Source organism: Hermetia illucens, chromosome 3 (assembly GCF_905115235.1).
Source record: "Hermetia illucens chromosome 3, iHerIll2.2.curated.20191125, whole genome shotgun sequence".
Classification (NCBI taxonomy): domain Eukaryota; kingdom Metazoa; phylum Arthropoda; class Insecta; order Diptera; family Stratiomyidae; genus Hermetia; species Hermetia illucens.
Window position 1 is genome coordinate 52,647,370 of NC_051851.1, and position 21,188 is coordinate 52,668,557.

The following is a 21,188-nucleotide window of genomic DNA, read 5'->3' on the forward strand; positions in this document are numbered from 1 at the left end:
AAATATGGTAATATACTATTATTAAGTTAATTTGAGCAGATATCGATCTGGTGAGTATTTTGAGGCCTGGACACCATATAGAGGTAGCTTTTTATTTTTTTCAGATTTTTTGGTTGGGTAGTTTCTGGGAATGGGTCCGTTAAAGAAATCATCGCTTTCCGCCCCTTCCACTCCATGCCTTGCTAACGGATGTCAAAACTATAAGCGGCTTCGAAAAGTACCTATCGAGACCTTTCATTTGATGCCCAACATGACTATATTCGGTGAAAAAAATGTACACTCCGCTTTTGCATGTATGCTTAAGGTCAACGTAGAAGATATCACTCACCACATATATGGGCGTTTACAGTTTTCACCTTCTCACCAATTTTCGTGTCAATCGGTATAGCCGTTTCCCAGAAAAGTGCGTGCGACAGACAGTAAGCCGGTGGTGGACGACACAAGGTTACAAGTGATTTGGATCTGGAGAAGGTGTTCAAGCGAGGTACGACCTTACCGAGAACACCAGCAACAGGACCAAACAAAGGTAAACTGAAGGGAGATCGTTCGACGATAAAAACTGTAATAACACCCACAGCATATGTTCAAGGTGCGCGACAATAGGAGGTGCTCCAGGAACAAGGAAGGGATCCATTCAAAAGAAGCTCGTCAATTTTGAGATCTCGACTAATATCAAAGACAGTGAAGGATAAGGTACAGGCGAGATCAATAAACAGCAAAAGTGAAGAAGCCTATAAAAGGAATAACCCTGACGGGGCTTACAGTCCCGATCCGGAGAAATTGCCTTTCACAAAATTCGCAAAAATAGTTAAGCTGTCTGACAAACACAACTTGGCTTGGATATGGTTAGGGCTATTACAGCCTTCTATAATAGATCGCAGATGGAGAGAAAGAATAATAGGATACGCCGAATTCTGCTGAGCCAACAGTGTCACAAGTGACGCCTAACCTATTATCGGATCATGGCGAAATAAAAGAGTACGTGAAAAGGAGGCGGATCCTATAAATAATCAGCAGGCGGCTAAGAGAAAAAAAGCGGACAGGACATTCTCAAAGCCAGCACTAACAGCTCAGAAGGAGGAAAGCCTACAGCCAATGTAGAAAACTCGACCAGCGTTGCGAAGCCCAAGAAGAACGAAAACGATGGATGGACGAAGGTTAATAACAAAAATGCGAAACGAAAAGCAAAAGTGTGAACTCGCCCAGATGCCATTGTTATCTTCAGTAAGGGCAATCTTTTCTACGCGGAAATACTTGAAAATGTCAAACTGATCCCGACCTAAAAGAGCTGAGCGGAAATGTGAACAGAATCCGAAGAACCCAGAAAGGGGATCTCATATTCTAGCTGAAAAGAAGTGGAAAGGAAGTGGTAAATGTCCGGAATTTAGGAAGGCACCCGCTGTAATGAGAAAATGAGGTTTATTCAAATAAACCTAAATCATTGCAGGGTCGCTCAGGATTTACTTGAGCAGACCACATTCGAATCTGAGATGGAAATTGCCATCATAAATAACTGTATAGAAACCGCCACGGTGGCATATGGATCACAGATTCAACTGATGGAGCGGCGATGTGGGCTTACGATCGACATGCCATACTATGTACTGCAAGTCAGGCAGCCAGTAGCTTTGTGTGGGCGAAAATAAGTGGTATATATGTATACAGCTGCTATTCCCTACCAAGTTTGTGGCTGTCTGAATTCGAGCAAATGCTTCATAATCTTGTTCTCGATGCAAGGGGATGAAGTCCAAAGGTGATTGATTGCTGGTGATTTAAATGCTTAGGCCCTAGAGTGGGGTAGCAGAGAATCAAATGCTAGGGAGTGGAAGCGTGGGGGGTTAGATTAACCTGATAAAACAGGCGCCTCTACGGAGTCGTCCATTTGGCTCAATGCATCGCTGAAACATGTGACGCGTCCATGCCTAGGAAGTGCTCATTCCCCAGTAAAAGAAGACCAAACTGCTGGTGGAAATATGAACTGACCGGCCTTCGATCAGCCTGCCACCAAGCCAGAAGAGCGGCTCAGAAAGCGATAGGTAATGCCAATTAGGGACAGAAAGAGCGCGCCTATAAGGCAGCCCGCAAAACCATCAAGCCAGCCATCGAGCGAAGTAAGAGGAAATGCTTTTAGGAGCTCTGCTCAGAAGCTGATGTAAACCCGTGGGGGAGTGCTTATAAAATCGTGATTGGACGATTCAGAGGCCGTTCATCTCCGCAGATCACGTGTCCCACCCTCTTGCTGAAAATCATCCAGGGGTTATTGCCCTAGTAAGAGCAGAGCACCGACATATTCCAACCACCTCTGAATGTGACGGGAATTCCCGCAGTCACCAGAGACGAGCTCCTTGACATTTGCGGTAGAATGGAAGACAATAAAGCATCGAGCCTGGTCGTAGTACCGAATAAGGCCATTAAGCTTGCCGTGAAATCCAGGCCGGACATGTTCGCTGAGTTGTTCGAAGTGTGCATGTTCGAGGGAATATTTCCAGCGGCATGGAAGCGACAGAAGTTGGTACTTCTGCCTAATCCTGGTAAACCTTCAGGTGAACCATCCTCATACCGACCCCTATGTCTTTTGGACACGGTGGGGAAAATGTTAGAGCGGTTAATCTATAATAGATTACTCCCTGTTCTTGAGAGCAAAGGCGGCTTTTCAGGTCGGCAGTATGGGTTCCGTAAAGCCAGATCAACCATTCATGCCATCAAATTGGTTACTGGCTTGGCCGAAGATGCAATACATGGAAAGGATAGTACCAGCAAACATTGTGTGGTAGTAACCCTGGACGTTGAAAAAGCACTCAATTCGGCCAATAGGAATCTAATGCGAAAATTCCTAGCGAAGATTGGTAGAGGAGAGGAGAAAAGCGCGGTCGCATGCACCGCGTATAGAAGAATGGTGACTAAGTTAGAATGAGCTGACTTCGTCCCGTGATGTAATACCTTGTGGTGGTTCCGCAGGACAGGGAGAGAGTCAGGAATGGTTTTAATGGGTAAAAATCCCACACACTGGCGTGTGTTTGAAGATTTCCACCTCCTGAAAGAAAAAGACAGACAGACAGACAGGCATCGAACCAATTTTAATAAGGTTTTGTTTTGCATGAGTATGCTTGGATTGTGGATTCTCATTTGGGAAAGTTTAGTAGCTGAACGTGGATAATAATTCGGGCAGGAACTACGCTGGCAAAAGCTCACAGTATACTATTGTTCCAACATCATCTGAAATACTCTTATTGTGCCTGAATGGATTGCACGGCATCCATCAGGCTCAGTGATACAACTTTTGCTGCAATATAATCCGTTTGGTAAATTATTTGATGCAGGTATCACAACCGTCCAGCAGTTTATTCAATATCCCCACCGTCCATCCGATTGTACATAGAAGCAGTCGCGCAGTCAGTTAGGAATTCCACGACTTTTGTTCATAATAAGTACATATTCGCAAATAAGAGGTAATGGGAGTTATTCGCTAAAAAGTAGAAATAATAAAGAGCTGAACATATGGTTTTCGGCATCAATTGGATTTGGGGAGCAGGGATCAAATAGACAACCTTTGAATGAGAATCATTATGGACGATGACTAAAACAGGAGGTCGTACAAGTAAAAATATACTAGAGAAAGTGATTAGTTTAGAAGTTATGATCTGCGGGTGAGGGACGTACGGAGAAAATTGAGGCTTTGGGTGAAAATCTATTCAAATCACACAATTACTCTCTTTACTTCGGATTCGGGGGAAATTCCCTCCTTCCCTCTTCTATTTGAACTGATTTGTGGATAGTTCATTGATTTGACTTTTGGATGGTATGGAGTTAAGGCATTTTGTTGCAAACTCGTTAAAATCAGGTAGGTTGATTTCGATAGACCTTTTTTATTGAAGTCCCAAGAAAGTAAGAAAAGTGTGAAAAACTAGAAAAATAGTAGTAGCTTTTAGTAAGACAGATACTTCTGTTTTTTGGATAAAAGCTACAAGGGTCACTTTCCAAAGACTTTCCCTGCTCGTTGGGAAGAAAATTTAGTACCAATTAGGCAAATTTTTAAATAACCATAAGAACTCACCTGTTCCAACATTTGCGTTAAAACTGTCATTGGTAAAATGAAATAAGGGACTAGTTGTAAAAAATCTGGAGACCATAAAGAAGGAATATATTGAACCTAGCGGTAGGTTGAGATTCTGACCGTGGATTATTGTTGATGTCCTGCTATTTACAAACTACCTATTTCCTAAAAAAGTTGCCTGACGGTTTCGTCCAGGGTAGAGGCAACTCATCAGACGCTGCCTCACCTCTGCCCTGGGAGCAACGTGACCGAAAGTGGCGACAGGTAGTAACCGCTCCATTTATATACAGGGTGCGGCAGCATAACTTCCTTTTTTAAAATGCGCGCCACTCAGTTAGTTGATGTCATAGCGGAGCGCTAGTGGTCTCGTTCAAGAGGGGATACTGTAAAGTTTTGTCCCGACATGATTCAGTCGCCATCATGCGTTGGAATAGTGAGGAGCGTGCCGTTGCCGTTGAGGTTCACTTTTCAAGCGGATATTCGGTTATTGCAACACAGCGTGCATTTCGGAATCGTTTTAATTTAGCCCCGTTGGCTCCCGTCCCAGACCGCAAATCAATTGTTACATGTTATTCAGACAAACTGCAAGTGCGACAAAAGGAAGAACTGGAGTCCCCCGTCCCGTTAGATCACCTGAGAACATTGAAGCAGTGAGAGCGTCAATGTTGCAATCGCCACGGCGTTCTGCGCGCAAACACGCATCTGCCCTTGGACTATCCGATCGCTCGGTGAGGAGAATTCTTCGTGATGATCTTCATTTTCATCCCTATAAGATGGCGATAGTGCAGGAACTTTCAGAACGTGACTTCAATTCTCGGATGAACGCGTGTGAGCTTCTTCTTGATGTCGTTCCCGAGGGTGCTATTGTTTTTTTTTTAGCGATGAAGCCCATTTTCATTTGTGTGGGTCGGTTAACAAACAAAACATGCGCTATTGGGCTGACACCAATCCTCGAGAATTGCATCAAAAGCCTTTGCATTCACCCAAAGTCACAGTGTGGTGTGCAATTTCCTCAGCTGGAATTATTGGTCCTTGGTTTTTTGAGGAAAATGAGGTTACAGTGACAGTGAATTCGGACCGGTATGTAAACATGCTACAGAATTTTTTTTCCCCCGGCTAGAAAATTTGGATTTGGGGGACACTTGGTTCTAACAAGACGGTGCAACAGCACACACTTCAAGAGCATCGATGGCTGTTTTGAGGGAACACTTTCCAGAGCGCCTTATCTCAATTAGAGGCGATTTGGAATGGCCGGCACGCTCTCCCGATCTGTCCCCTTGTGATTTTTTTCTATGGGGTTTTTTGAAATCCCGTGTTTATGTGAACGGTCCAAGAACCCTACAAGAAATTGCCAACATAACACCTGCTATGCTAACAAGAGTCATGACAAAGCCCAGAAATCGGTTTACGCAATGTATGGAGAATGGGGGACGTCACCTAACAGATTTGATCTTCAAAACAATGTAAATAAAAACTTTAGACATGTACCTACATTATAAAAAATAAATAAATATTTTCCGATGCATACAATAGTTTTATTGAGTTTTGAAAAAAGGAGGTTATGCTGCCGCCCCCTGTATATTCACAAACACGACATGAGTGCGAATTATATTGAAGTGAAATTCGTTGTGTGTTCAGACCTAAACTTGGCCGAAGTGAGCTTTTTTGATGCGGAGGGTCCCAAGTGGTCCGGTGCATCATCAAGGGGGTGCGGACTCAGGACTCACTGAATCCTCAACAAAAAAAAACCTATTTCCTATTTTACATAATTTCTATTATCACTGCTCTATGGATCATGACCGTGAGGCATACTCAATAACGACTTGTTGGCGTCGTTTCATATATTCCACCGTAGCAATGAAAGAGGTGAATACTTTTTCAGAAAATTTTGAAAAATATTATAACTTCGATGTCCAGTTTTCTTCTTCAGTAAAAATTCCCGGACAGCATTACTAGGCAGTTGAAAGAAAAATAAATGACCTATTTGTATAATTCAGCACCTGTCTTGGACCAACTATCTACGCTGGATCAGTTTGAGTACGAATACGAATATCCAAAACATAACTTCAGCTTCTAGTGTAGCTTTTCCATTGTGTCTATATTTTTATAAGGAAATAAATTTAACATGAAAACAACAAGACTATTAGAACATAGAAATCCATTGAATGATCATGATAAGTAGACTTATTCGTTAGTGCCATAACAATGAAATCACGGTAAAATGGAATACTTGGAATGCGGTAAAGGTGATGTGTTCGATCGCACTTATCTGTACCAGTATACATACCGAGGAAAATCCGATTGCATGTTAGGGAAGCCCCTTCCAGGCGCTGAAAATATTTGAAATCATTATATCAAGTATATAAATTTATGTACATATACATACATATATAGGTAGAATAGCTGTAACTATGATTATACTGGGCTGTAACATTTGTAGCCTAAAAGAAAATTCTAGACATCCTAGCTGTTTGATCTCCGGTTTTTATTTTGAAGCTTGAATGACAACTTTACTTTCAAGTTAAATTCAGAAAGTATCGAGCATAAATACTATCAACTAAATCAAAGATATGACCATGACCAAAGCCATCATTAGAAACAGAGGAGGCGGGAGTCGAATGCACAACAGAAATGAGAGAACCTGGTTACTGGTAACTGGTTGGTCCACTGGACTTTTCGAGAAGGAAATATTCCTGACAGTTTTCGAAAGGAGGTCACGACCCGAAGGAAACGGGAGGAAAGCCTAAATGTTGGCAGATGAAGAGAGTATACAGTGATTTTCAAGGTAGCATTAAGATCACCATACGGGAAAGTAAGCGACTACTGACAGCTATGGCTTAAGATTAATACGAACTGGTGGGGCGCTGCTTACAAGATTGGAACGAGCAAGATTTCTAAGTCAAAAGTACCCCTGATGACGTGAGTGCAAGTCTTGTTCACAATAATCTCAATTCTTTTCTTACAACAGAAGGAAGGTGGACTTTAACCACGGGGGTCACTGAGGAGGAATTATAAGAAAAAAAAGAAGGAGAATGGAGCGGGATTTCGAACAAAGCCCCCCAAAGTTGGCTGCTAAAATCAGATCCAGAAGCTTTTCAACCCTAGCGAAACTTGTGTCCCTGGTTACTTAGCTCGGATGGTCGAGAAGTACTTCTGGGAGAGGTTTTTTCGGTACAAAAAGGATGGCGGGCTGAAAGAATATATTATGACAGCAGGCGTTCCCCAAAGCTCTGTATTGGGTCACCTGGTCTGGAACATAATATATGACTGACAGTTTGACCCCGGCGAAAGGAGGCAATGTCGATTGGCAGATTGACAGGTAAGCTGGCAGTGATGGTAGCTTCGAAGTACCTAATAACGAAGAACTTTATGGAAATAACACTATTCAGCAGCGATGGGATAATTCCCGAAAATGCCGCGTGTTGAAAGATCATACGAAAACATGGAGAAGTGCATTACTACGTAACACGATTCCTTACGGAATATGGTGTGTACAGGAAACCCTTGCATTGCCTCTAATTAGACGAGGTTCGCGGATAAAAGTAGGAGGTTAAACAATGACTTCAACGTAGCTATCGGAACCCATAATATTGTGGAAAAGATGCTGAAATCGGAAGTAAATTCGAGCACGGTGAATGCAAGAATAACTGCAATACCATAAAAGCTGAAGGAATAGGATCGAGTCCGGAAAGCGCGACTTAATTGTGCTGGTGTAGCCAAAGTTCTCCCCGTGAAGTTATACTTTGAAGTAGTCTTGTTAGGGGGGGGGGGGCTAAGAAGACTGAGAAGGAAAAGCTTTTAGTAGATGAGAATCCCTCACAAAGATGGAAACTGGCATAGCCGGGTCTTTTAAAAAATTTACACCTCCATTCATAAAAAACAATCAGAGAAGCTCAATTCCAGATCATTGCCCCCGTCGACGTGGCAGAAAGAAAACTTAGAGTTGGTGATCCTGGCTGTTTAAGTTTAAATTTTGAAAAAAAAAATGCTACTAGTTACGGCGGAGCCCATTGGCATTTAAAAAGTGCAATCATCATTCAAATCAAATTCAACACTTTGTTGTGCGATATTTTTAGTTTCTTAAAATGTGTTCTGGAGTTATCAGAAATGACAAGGGCATCATGATCTAGAATTTCAATAAAAAGGTTGCATTTAGTGGTTCAGACACAGAAAGGAGAATACAAAGTACTTCTATAATGCAAGAAATCGGAAACCTGACTATAGGCGGTCAGTGCGTGGCATTATTGTTTACAGCTTCTAGAATACGAAAGAAAAAGAAGCGGAAGAAGGTAACCTCAGTTACAAATGATGGTCGCTACAGGTGACCGCTTGTCGGAACGTCTGCAAAAGGAAGAAAGAAAAGCTGCGCTGGGGATGAAACTGGTCTGTAATTATTATATTTTTGGCTGGACCTACAAATCATCAGAGCCCTCGTAGCTTTCCGAAAAAGTGTCACCGACATGCGTTTTCTAGAGTAATTCTCAAATATTTGACCTCAGTTTCTCGTTTCACCAACAGATCAAAACAATATGGTCTAACGCTTGCATGAAAGTCGCATTCATGCGAGCCAGGCACCGTGAATATCGACAGGCAATGATAAAGGAAAGTGCTGCGCAAAAAGGAGGACCTGGGGGGATTAGGTGGTCTATAACTCTTAATACGAGTAGACTGTGATGCGTATGATCAAGGTTAGTTTTGGCAAAGTAGCACTTGAATAGTACTTAAAAACGGCACAAAACGGTTCCCTATTGGAATCCAGAATACAAATTAACCAACCAACTTCTGAATCTTGCTTCAAATTAGGAATGAGGAACAGTTAAACTTCAGAGACTCTCTGTTTGAATATAAGAGGCCTGTAAGACATTCGAAACGTGACTCCTTTAGAATACACTGCTAAGAAGGAAGGAAAGAAGCATCAAATCTATGCAGCGGACTTAAACGGATTAAGTTTGTCAAATAAGACGCTTTTGGAAAAGACAATGGTTACAAATTCTAGATTAAATTAATTCTTACTGTCTTGGAAGTATATAAAACAGATGATTGAATTCGAGTAGAATCAGAATATTTCTACAAATTCTTTGATACAAAAATGTTGTATGAGGTACTGGGGCATTGCGAGAGTGATGGTTCCTGGTAAAAGGTCGTACTTTCTTCTGAGAGTTTGAAAGCGGCTGGAATGGACGAATTTGTCCAACAATCATGAAGTAGGGTATAGAACACCTAGAGCGACTTCCAGTCCCAGGTCCAGTAGAAGCCTTCATATGGAAAACAATTAAGATGATGGTTTAAACTCAAAAAATATCTGTCATGTAGGCTTAACATTATTCTCATCTGCAAAGGCTTGTTGAGAATTATATTTGCGAGCCACTGAGACCACATTCGCCACATAAAAACCAATATGTTTGCCAGTGTGGAAAGTCCTGTGAGCCTATTCTTCATTTTTTTTGGTTTCTAGAAAAGAACGTAACTCTAAAAAGTGTACGCAATCCATGTGTTCGTAGACATTGGTGTTGATGATACTTTAGTTTAGTGGATCTATGATACAGTAATACATAAATTGTTGTGTGTTTATCGTTACTTGATGACAGAAGAAGCAAAGGGCTGCTTCTATGAAGGTCTACACTGCTGTGGAGTATGTCAATTTACAAGGTGTTCAATTGATATTATTCATTAGAATTATACACATTATTATAAATATAATGCCAGATTCAAACCTTGTCACATTTATTTTCGCCTGGGAAAGAATTACTATATATGCATTTGTATCTCTACTATGCAGTTTGTACTATTACTTTCACTAAACAAAATACTCTGGCCGAAGTTTGTCCATGAGCACTATTTCCCGGTGAGATTGTGACTGACTTAATTTTATGTAATGCCCAACTATTATATGAACATATATTTTTGTCTCAGAGTGTTTTTTCGTTAAAATTTTCGTTAGCCCCAAACTAGTTCGTTTTTCCAACTTTATATCTAGTAATTTTGAGTTCTTGTATTAAATTTTGGTGGCGTAGTGATGTAAAGTTTTTCTGTTTCATATTTTCACCATCAACCATGTTATAACTTACAATTCCCATCACTCTTTCTTTAGGAAGGCCTTTTCAATAAATTAACGTTTCCTTAAATGAAGTTTCTGGCTTAAGTTTTTTGTTTTTACTACATGTGATTTGCGTAATCGCGTAATTCGTATCCATTCTTTCTGAATTACGTAGCTGTATGGGTTTGATGTAAGGAATCATGCAATATGTTGTGTCATGAGAGGATCTTCTTCTTTTTCTTCAGCCTTTGTCCCGTTCACAGGCGGGGTCGGCTCGTCGTGATCGGCTTCGCCATTTGGCTCTATCGAATGCCTGATCTGGCCCTCCCCCATAACACCTCCCCCAAAGCCCACGCCGACCTGATTGCCAATAGCTTCCTGGCAGCCCATAGCACCACTCTACATCTGTCCGACCCACCCACGGAAACGGCGGTGCGCCAATACATCCACAACCTAACTACCACACCATCCATATACACCCATTTCCCAATCCCCCCCACCCCAACAGACAGCACCCAACTGCCTACCAATACATGCCGTCACACCCCAGACAGTAGAATCCATCATCCTTTCCCGAAACAACAAAAAGTCATCTGGCCCTGACCATATCCCTATCATCATCCTAAAAAAATGTACAAAATCGATATGCCCATTCCTCGCCCAACTCTTCAACCAATGCTTGCTATCTGCATACTTTCCCTCTCCATGGAAAGAATCCCATATCGTTCCAATCCTAAAAAAGGATCAGCCCTCAGCCTCCCCAAGCAGCTACCGCCCCATCTCCCTCTTCAACGTGACATCGAAAATTTTCGAACACGTCATCCACGACATCATGCTCCAACACATCACCGACCACGACGTTATCCCCCCCTTCCAGTTTGCCAACAAGCGTGGCCACGGCACCTCACACGCCCTCCTAGTTCTCAAAATCGACATCCTAACCCAGATAAACAACAACATCCCCACCACCGCTTGCCTCCTTGATATCCAAAAAGCCTTCGACACAGTCTGACACAAAGGCCTCACCTACAAACTCTCCCACACTTTCAAATTCCATCCGCAATTATGCAAACTCATCATCAACTACCTGTCCGACCGTCAAGCCCGAGTACGTATCCATGATACTCTATCCGACCCATACAATCCACCAGCAGGCATCCCCCAAGGCTCAGTACTGTCAGCAACTCTATTTTCCCTTTATACCGCCGATATACCACTCCAACACCCCACCAACTCTCCACTAACGGTCAAAACCGTCCAATACGCTGACGACTTGATTCTTTACACCTCATCCCGAAACATACAATCCGCCCAAAACCGCATCAGTACCACAATCCTAACGCTCAACAAATTCCTCCAATCCTGGAAACTCCTCCTCAACCCCAGCAAATGCGAAGCCATCGTCTTCCGCGGTAGAGCCACCTTTACCCGCAACCTCAAGATCAAAATCGGAACATCCACCATTCCCTCCGTCCAATCCACTAAATACCTGGGAATAACCCTCAATACCCGCCTATCACCCGTGCCCCAGGTAAATTCCATCATCGCAAAAACCCTAACAGGACTAAAAACCTTATGGCCCATCCTTAAGAAAGACTCCGCTATCTCCCCCAAAGTCAAACTCTACTGCTACAAGCAGCTGATCCGTCCCCTAATCACATACAGATTCGTCGCATGGTGCGACGTCTCTTCATCCCAAATGGAACGTCTACGAGTACGTGAAAGGAGGTTCTTCCGACTACCCCTCTCCCAATCATATTTCCACCCCAACCAAGCCGTCTATGACGAGATAAAATGCTCCCGCATAGACCAGATCCTCCTCACCTCACTGACCAAATTCCTCACCAAATGCCAAACCCACGAAAATAGCCTCATCCAGTTCTACTCCCACATACGCAACCATAACACGAACCCCCCATACCGTCACCATTCCCTCCCTGCAAACCTCCTAACCCTGTCCTCTCAGAACAGCAGCTATCATAACGGCAAACTGATATTATTTAACCGCCCATACGATCGACATCGGCCTGGCCTCGTCTACTCCACCGCCCAATAACAACACCATCCCCTATATGTATCCTTCCTCCACCCATTCACGCAAAACAATAATCTCGCCGCATAAACTACAAAATAAGAGGGGTTTTTCCTGATTTTCCCCTCTATAGCATAAGTCTTAGGATAAGTTAGTATTACCTTAATTTAAGTCCAGTAATATACGAAATGTTAGTCTCTAGGAAAAGTTTTATACTGTTAGAGATAAGTTTAGTATTAAGTTTAGCCATAAGCTATGTACAAACCAAATATGATCAATAAATTGAATGTGTTAACAAAAAAATGCCTGATCTGGTTGCAATCTCGAGGCTTTCAAATCCTTGTGTCATGAGAGGATAAGACATTTGGAACATTTGGTCACATTTGCAGAGAATTAGGAATCAAACCAGGCGAACATGATTATTCTTCGGATATGTTATATATGTGAAAAAAGAGGCATACGTTTGAACGTTTCAATTAAGCTGCAATATTTCATAAAAGAATATAAAACTATTTAAGTTCAAAAATTTTTATACAATTTATCCGTAACTATTGTATATAGTTATCATTACTCGAAGGATCTTGATTAAGTATAATAAATATGAAAATTAATTAGACGCATTTTATCTTTCACCAACTTTCAGGATCCTTTTTCTTAGTTTGTTGTGTTTTAGGAAAAGTCACTAATCAAGTTTTCAGATTCTTCATTCTTCACTTGGCCAGTGGCTAGTGTCATTCGACCTTTTACGGCATTTACGTTTGAGTAGCAGACATCTATTGAAGCAGTATATCTAGGTTCAGGCCTAGGTTCAAGCGGTATACCGGGTGTTACTGTATTGGTAAATGCTCGCCAGGAATCACAGGCCGGTCTTTTGGCCATTTTCCACCCCCACTTCGATATTCCGATCAATCTTGGCGTCAGGGCGAATTACATGCCCATATCATCGAAGACCCCTCTCTCGTAATTTCTCCATGATCAATGTAACCCAATATTTATCATCGATATTCTCATTTCAGACATGAGCATGGTGTGTTACACTACTGGTCCAAGGCAATATTTTCGCCCTCATTACCGCAAGGTGGCGTTAATTGTTTTTTATGCTGGGCTAACGCTCGGGACCACAGGGAGCGACAGTGCAAACGACACTGCGGTAAATTTTTCATTTGAGATGTTCACACCAGTTGTGAAACGTCACATCATCCAAGTTACGGTGATGCGTTAAGCAATTTATATAAAATACTACATACAAGACTAACATTTATAGCATTTCAGAACCCGAACTCACTAGGTGCACCAAATCAACTGTCACACTATCTGAAGTTAATAAAAAGTTTCCACAAATTATTTTCGACCGTCTTCGTTTACATAATAGCCAGCATCCTCGACCGCATTCCCCTCGAAGTGTGTTATTGAGGTGCAACCTGCAGACCTATCGTTTACCTCTCTTGGTAGCCATTTTGAGGAATGCCCTAGGCTCAAAAGTGCAAAAGAGGGTTTCTTTTAGAGATCGACAAAGAGAAAAGGGAAGACAAATATTATGTTCAAGTTTATTTGCAAATATGTTGAAGTTTATTTGCAAATATTCAGTATTTACAAGGGTAAAATTCACAGTTATATCTGATTTTCAATTAACTTTGTAAGCACTGATAATAAACTATTAAGTGCGTACTGGAAAATTCTCGATTTAAACAGCATACTCGAGATTCCCCGATTTCGGGGAGTGGTCGGTGCCGCGAATAGAATACTAATCGCAGGTTTGACTTTAGAGGTAATTGACACTATAGTTAAGGCCACGGGGTGCCAGATCGCAACCCCGTGAGTCAACGTTAAATGAATAGTACGCACGAACAAGCTCAATATTCAATTCAATTCAATATTTCCAGGCATTCAACTTCAGCCAATTGGGATGTAATGATGTCATTGATTTTTACTTGAGAATAATTTCTGTTTCGTAAAGTCAAAGTCTTCGGTCCACACTTCGATTTATTTACGATCATCCACTACAGCTGGAATCAATTTTGTCCCACCCTCAAATGCCTTTCCAATTGAAATAAGCCAGTTCTGGGTTCAGTTCCTTGAGGAACTCTATTCTGCTTGCGCTACATTTGGGAATACTTTTGTGCAACACCTTCTACATTTAAGAGCATTGTTTATCTTTTCGAAAATCCGGCCCAACTGTTCCCTTGTATAATACAGTTTTATGAATATGAAATATGATCTGGTACAATCTTAAAGCCTGTTTAGACCGGCAGTAATTTCTGTACGACTTCATTTTAGTAGGATTCTTTCTAAATGTTGGAATAATTGCTACAGTTACATTTAGGAGCATTTTTGGAATCGATCTTTTTCTCCAATGAAACCTTTAATTCTTTCCATGGATACTCACAGGTAACTTGGTTTGGCGTTGAGTTGAAGATTGAGTGACATCTCCGGCTCGGACTGAATATTTCTTTCATATAAGCTGCGGATGTATCATCTTTGGTCCTATTCCCCGTGGCGGTTTTTAACAGAGTTTCCCTCATTCTGTTGATCTTTTTGTTATTTTTCCCAACGAACAGCCAGTGGACATAGAAGCACACAGCTCGCTCACACTGTTTGTTAGACTCGTGATCCACTGCAAGAACAGATTTGAAAAATGTTTTTGTTCATGCAAGTCTTCTCGCTTTTCGACGAAATAAACTTTGCAGTGTGTTTGTAAGATTTTGATAGGAAAAGGCTATGCCACCTGCCATTATGGGAGTCTTGTTTCAAGTTTATGAAGACAGCCTTAGCCAAAGCTACTGATAATCCAATTGCTGGTTCCGGTACCAGCATGGGAGAAATTCAATCCTCTTTTGCTTAGGCATCTGAGATTTCAATTCCCTGTACCAGGTACCAAATGCAGGCAGGTATTCTGATCAAACTCTGACCAGAGACAGAGTGGCCAGAATAGTACCACAGTATCGACTCTAAAAATAGAGATCAATCTGTTTCTAAATTCTTGAACAATTTTCGATGCGACCAAAGAACTACTCAAAAATCTCAGTGCAGCTTGACTAACACTACAAATTATGATGCGTCTGCCTTCAACCGTTCGCCAATCAGGTTGAAGCCTTAAGATCGATTATACTTCAGTCTGAGAAATCGTTGTATATTCTCCCAAAAGAAAACCCCACTTTTCGTTTTTACTCCAGAGCTCGCGTTCTTTGAGAATGCAACATTACCCGGTATGTAGCATTCTTCCGTTCCATTGCTAGCTTACATTCATCGTGGTCAGTTTGGTTGAAAGTGATCCCATCTGGGGAGGCCCACGTTTGTTTGTGGAGCGCTTTCCGCGCAGACCAGGTATTTCCAACAACCATTTCGTATGACACTGCTAACTGAGTAGTCCTGAGTTCTTTATCATTGGTATGCCTATGCAATCTATGGGAGCTGACGTATCGCCTGAATACGGGCTCCATCCCTACTTGACTGTCGAAATCCCCAAGTATGATTTTGATAACATATCTGGGACAAGTTTCAAGGGCCCGCTCAGCATTTCCTGCAACGCTGTTACATCAGCCCTATATTGGGACATGGTAGCTAGCTTGGCAGCTTTATCTCTGTACAGGGAACACACGTTCCATGAGAAAAAGCGTAAATCGTTATTCCGTTGTCGTTGTATCGTCAGTCCAGTCCGAGGCTGCTTTTGTGACTTCGAAACAAGATGTTTTCGGTAGTCAGCCCTACCCAACCCCCAATCTGGAGGGCCAGTTTGTACAATTTGTCCCGTTTTTAGGCGCAGGAGACTCGCCTTCAATCTACTCCGTCTTCAGCTTTTCGTTAAGAAAGAGCTTCCAGTGGTCACCACACGGAGGTGGAGATAGAGTTTGATAGTAAAGCTGTTGGTGTTGATTCAGCAGGCGTCTTATGCTCCATCTTGGGTAGCAATCCACGTTTGGTGGTTCATTAATTTATGCTTGGTCAATCATTGCCTGATCACTGGCAACGGGACATTATCTGTCCCACACGTAAAAAGGGGGATATCATGCAGCGCATATTATAGAGGTATCGCTAGGTATCGCTAACACAGACAAAATATCCTACAGACAGTACTCTGTACGATATTCTTTGCTATCTTGTTAGGTCGGATAGCTCCATGCGCCAAGAAATTATCGGACCATACCAAGGAAGCTTCATTCGAGGCAAGTCAGCAACAGATAAAATTTTTTTCCGCGGCTTCTTTTCACCGACTTCAATGCTTCGTATTATACCATAGCCAGGGTAAAACTGTACACTGCTATGTGATAATTTGTTATCCCGACTAAATCAATAAGACTGACTAGGCTGACCGTTACTAATGTGTAAAGCCAGATAAAAGCAGGATCACTCTCGAGGCCACTTAAAATCAACAACGGTCTAAGTCAAGGGGATGCTACCGTGCATCCGGATTGTTGGCGTAATTGAGAGAGGCACGATCCTCTTTAAATCCTGCCTGGACTATGCTGAAGATACCGACATCATGGGAAGAACAACCAGAGATATACAAACTACCATCATTTTGATCGGGTAGACTGCGACTGGCGCAAGGTCTTGGTCTGCACTTCAATGAAGACAAGGCGAAATAGATGGTGTCAAGATCAGAAAAAAAATTTGGAAGAAGCAACAACATCAACAACTAAGAAGTATGAAGATAGGGAAATGTAAGTTTGAGACCGTTGATACCTTCTTCACCATCTAACTATAGCGTTAAAGCTCTTACTGTACAAGACAATGATCTTGCCAACCCTCATTTAATTCTCGCAAAGTTGGGTTCTTAGCAGGAAAATGAAATTTATGGGCGAAATCATGACCGTCTGGTTGTAGATAAAATCCATCTCAATACGGTGCAGGTTACTTAATCCGTATGAGTAAGGATGATCCAGTCTGGAAAGGGTACAAGTGTATAAGCTATGGTAGAGAAAGAAAGCGCCTGAGATAGAGAGATGGCGTAGGGCAGGATTCCAGACAGCTTTTAGGGAATTCGAGTTAGCGGACCTCAACGCAAAACCGGCTTTTATGGAAATCGAATTGGTGGACCTCTACAAAAAAATGGCGTATCTGGAGCTATTTTCTAAGGCAGGCCTTGACGGGGTGCCGCATTGTTGCGCTGTTGATGATGAAAGAGGGTATGATCGGCAATTGGGTATTATTTTCACTATATTCGCAAGATTGACGACTACATGGTTTCTCATTGAAGATTTCTAATAAGAGAATTTTTGAAGCAACTTGATTAATGGAGCTTTTCAGATTAGACGAAGACGTAAGTATGTAAAACTAAAGATTGGTGGATTGAAATTTTCAGAACCGGAATAACAGAAAAAATATGTTGTTTTGATATTTACCGGGCATATGGATCCCTTTCTGGAAGTATCATATTCAAGGCATATCAAATCATCTTTTTCTTTGAACCAACCACATGCCTCATTATACAAAACTGTCAGTTTCGCTGTTTGTATTCTACCCCTTTTGGAATGGATGTCGCTAAAAGTTGGATTCATCGCATTAGGATATGTCAAGTTCGATACAGGCCATCCTGTTATATCACAAATTGTGAAAGGTTTAGGGTTATAGCGGCCTACTTTTACGGGATGTACATATTTTGTGGCAGTAAACGGTTCATTCGCCTGCATTCAAAATGTATATATATATAATATTTTATCTCAATTAATCTTAAAACTAGCTCTAACTTTACCTGAATAACAGCCGCATTATTGTTCGTCATTTGGCAATCATATTCGGGATGAATGGTTATGTTTGTAAAATATCCAATTTGCCGATTAGGATTTCTTTCGAGTTTAGTAGAAAGGTCACCGGCTATGATTCGCTAAATATAAAACCTTTATAAATAAGTAATGGGAATGATTAAGCAAATAACCAAAAATTCACTCACACCATATATTTCTAATATCCTTACGCCAATTCTTACACAAGAAGCAGTTGTAAAAACATGCTGGAGTGTGATTAACGTTCCAATACATAGATGCCCATATCCTTCAAATTGCACCGATACCTGTAAAACATTCCAAAGTATGCGCCACATGAATGACATTTTGTCCTTTTTGTTTCCCTACTTGCCAAGGATAATCTCCAGGTTTTGCTATTTTTGAGGTTCCTTGACTGTTGGTTTCACAGCTCAAAAATCTGCTAATGAAAAGTAAAAACAAAACCTTTAAAACTAAAATACTCATAATTTTCATGAGCAACGATAAAAGTGAAAATCATTGTCAGGCTATTTAAACATTGTTGTTTGGGTTTAGACATTTATTCATGATATATAGCGCACAGCTCATTATGTTAATGTAGTTTCTATGGAATTATTATTAGGGTAACGCTGGAATTTTAAATATATACAAAACTTAAATATTTTTTGTGTGTAACAATTTTTGAGGTTTTCTTTGTAAAACAAAACATTAAAATCGGTTCTGTCTGTCTGTCTTTTTTTTTTTTTTGAGGAGGTGGAAATCTTTAATAGACACTGGTCTGGATACAGCAATGATCTGCGGAGATGAATGGCTTCTGAATCGTCCCATCACGATTATGTAAGCACTTTTCGACGCTTCTGAGCAGAGCTCCTTAAAGTATTTCCTCTTGCTTCGCTGGATGGTGAGCTTGAGGGTTTTGCGGGGTGCCTTATAGTCGCGCTCTTTTTGCCTCTGATCGACTGTACCTACCGCCCTCTGAGCCCCTCTTCTGGATCGGTGGCAGGCTGATTGAAAGTTGGTCAGTTCACCATTTCCCTAGTAGTTTGGTTTTCTACTGGGGAATGAACACCTCCTAGGTATGGACGCGCTACTTGCTTTGCCGATGCATTGAGCCTCATGGATGGCCCTTTCCTTAGAGGCACCTGATTTATCATGTTGATCTAACCACACCTCTGTGAAGGTCAACTGATCCAAAGCTTTTGCAGACCAGCCTGTAATCTTTCTCGGTTTCGGGCATGATGGATCTTTGCCCTGTGGCTGGGCGCATGTCTCAACGAAGATTGTCTAATGATCGCTGTGGGTGTAGCGTTCGCTGACCCACCAGGATATACCACGTGTCAGCCCTGCGACAAACGTCAGGACTACAACCGAACCAAAACTATGCCCATCTCTGCAAAAGCTTCTAATAAACTGCGCCCCTGGTATTTCATTCTCTGCTACCCCACTCAAGGGCCCAAACAATGAAATCACCAGCAATCACCTTTGGACTTCTCTCGATGTTTTCAGCTCGAACTTGACATCCCCTTTCCGGGTTCTTCGGATTCTGTTCACATTTTCGCTCAGATCTTTTAGGTCGGGATCAGCTTTGACCTTTCTGAGTATTTCTGCGTAGGACAGATTACCTTCACTGGACCTTGCCTGCACCTCCTTTGCCGTCTTTGGTATTGGTGGAGATCTCATAGTTGATGAGCTTCTTTTGAACGAACCTCTTTCTTGGTCCTAAAGCACCTTCTGCTGCCTCGAATATTTTCGGTGGGTGTTGTCACGGTTTTTATCGTCCAACGCTCTACCCTCAGTTCATCTTTGTTTGGTCTTGTTACTGGCGATCACGGTAAGGTCGAACTTCGCTTGAATACCTCCTTCTCCAGATGCAAATCACTTGTAGCATTATATTTCAAGGTAGTCAAGTTGTCGACCACCGAGGCATTCCCAAAAGCCACCAGTACTGGGGTTCCGAGGCCATGCACCATAAGTTTCCTCCTTCTCTCGTCTTCCATGGTGGTTTTATGTTCTGGGTATCCTTCCCATAGCCATTTTGGTCGACGCACTAGAGATGAGCAAACACTAGCCCATGCACAGTCAGAAAACAAAGTGCATGAACTCATATTTACACATCAATAGGTATGCCCCGGCCACAAGGGTCGCGCCTGATGGGAGATCTGGTAACCCCTCACAGATCTGTCTGTCACACGAATTTTCTTTAGAAACGGCTATACCGATTGACACGAAATTTGGTGAGAAGGTGGAAACTGTGGACGCCCAGAAATGTAGCGATTGACATCATTCTGTGTTGAGATTAAGGGAGGGGTGTAAAATTTTTTTTTCACCGGATGTCATGTTGGGTATCCACTGAAAGGTCTTGATTACTACTTTTCGATGGCGGTCTTATTTTTGACATTTGTAGGAAAGGCGGGAAGTGGTAGGGGTTCAAAGTGATGATTTCTTTAACTGACCCATTCTCAGAAATTTTCCAACCGGAAAATCTAAATAAAATCACGAATCTACCTCTATACGGTGTCCAGGACTGAAAATATTCTCCATATCGATATCTGCTCAAATTAACTTAATAATAGAATATTACTACATTGATGGGGAAATTGAGTAACCCCCCCCCCCCCCCCCCCCCAGAGTTAGTAAAAAGCATATTCTCTCCAAGTGTGATCAAAATCATTCTATTACTAAAAAAGTTACAGTAGCTCAAAGTTGACTTTACCATTCAAATTTACAGGAACTAAATATCAATATTATACTAAAGTGAGTAGTCTGACATGCTAAATGCATAGACATAACAGGCTACGTATAAATGGGGTAGTTCTGCACTGAAGTATACTCACAGAAGAAACAAACAAAACCTTTCATACCTGAAGCTCTGAATTTTCGGTTTCCCGACTTGTTTCTTATATATTTTTGGATATTTAGTAGCATTTAACAAAATAAACACCAAGTCAACATTGTTCGTTAGGTGGAAAATCAAACAGTATCCGCTTCAGTCAAATTTTCGAAGAAGTAAATTAACACTGAGAAATGTCTGCTGAAAATTTATCAATAAGAACTGGCTTATGACTGAAATGAGTTCAATCTTCATTCTTTGGAGCTCTGAAAAAAGTAACATCTCCCTGATTTCATCAAAAATTCTGATAAGAATTTCTTTACCTTCATGCTCCTGAAAATGTGAGCGCGTGACCCTTCACTTCGTTTGGAGATAACGATAACCTCCGCTTTTATCTTAATCCAATCTCTCCTTGTGAGATCCATCCCCTTTCATCGGAATTGTGGCAAGGTGAGTTTCGCCGGGAGCCTCAGCCATTTTTCTCACCTGAACCACTTTTTTGAAAGTTGAGCTCTTTTTCAAAATTTTCTTTT

The 21,188-nt window shown here is 41.6% G+C and overlaps 1 protein-coding gene across 1 annotated transcript; it reads right to left on the reverse strand.

The window, feature by feature from the left end:
* Positions 1 to 6,125: 6,125 nt before the first annotated feature.
* On the reverse strand, positions 6,126 to 18,406 carry LOC119652281 (serine protease 27-like). The gene is made up of 5 exons (XM_038056274.1): positions 18,195 to 18,406; positions 18,014 to 18,133; positions 17,816 to 17,947; positions 17,466 to 17,747; positions 6,126 to 6,384 (listed from the first exon to the last, which is right to left on the reverse strand). The coding sequence occupies exons 1-5, from the start codon at positions 18,318 to 18,320 to the stop codon at positions 6,175 to 6,177; spliced, it is 870 nt and encodes a 289-aa protein (XP_037912202.1). The 5' UTR covers positions 18,321 to 18,406; the 3' UTR covers positions 6,126 to 6,174.
* Between the last annotated feature and the right edge of the window lie 2,782 nt (positions 18,407 to 21,188).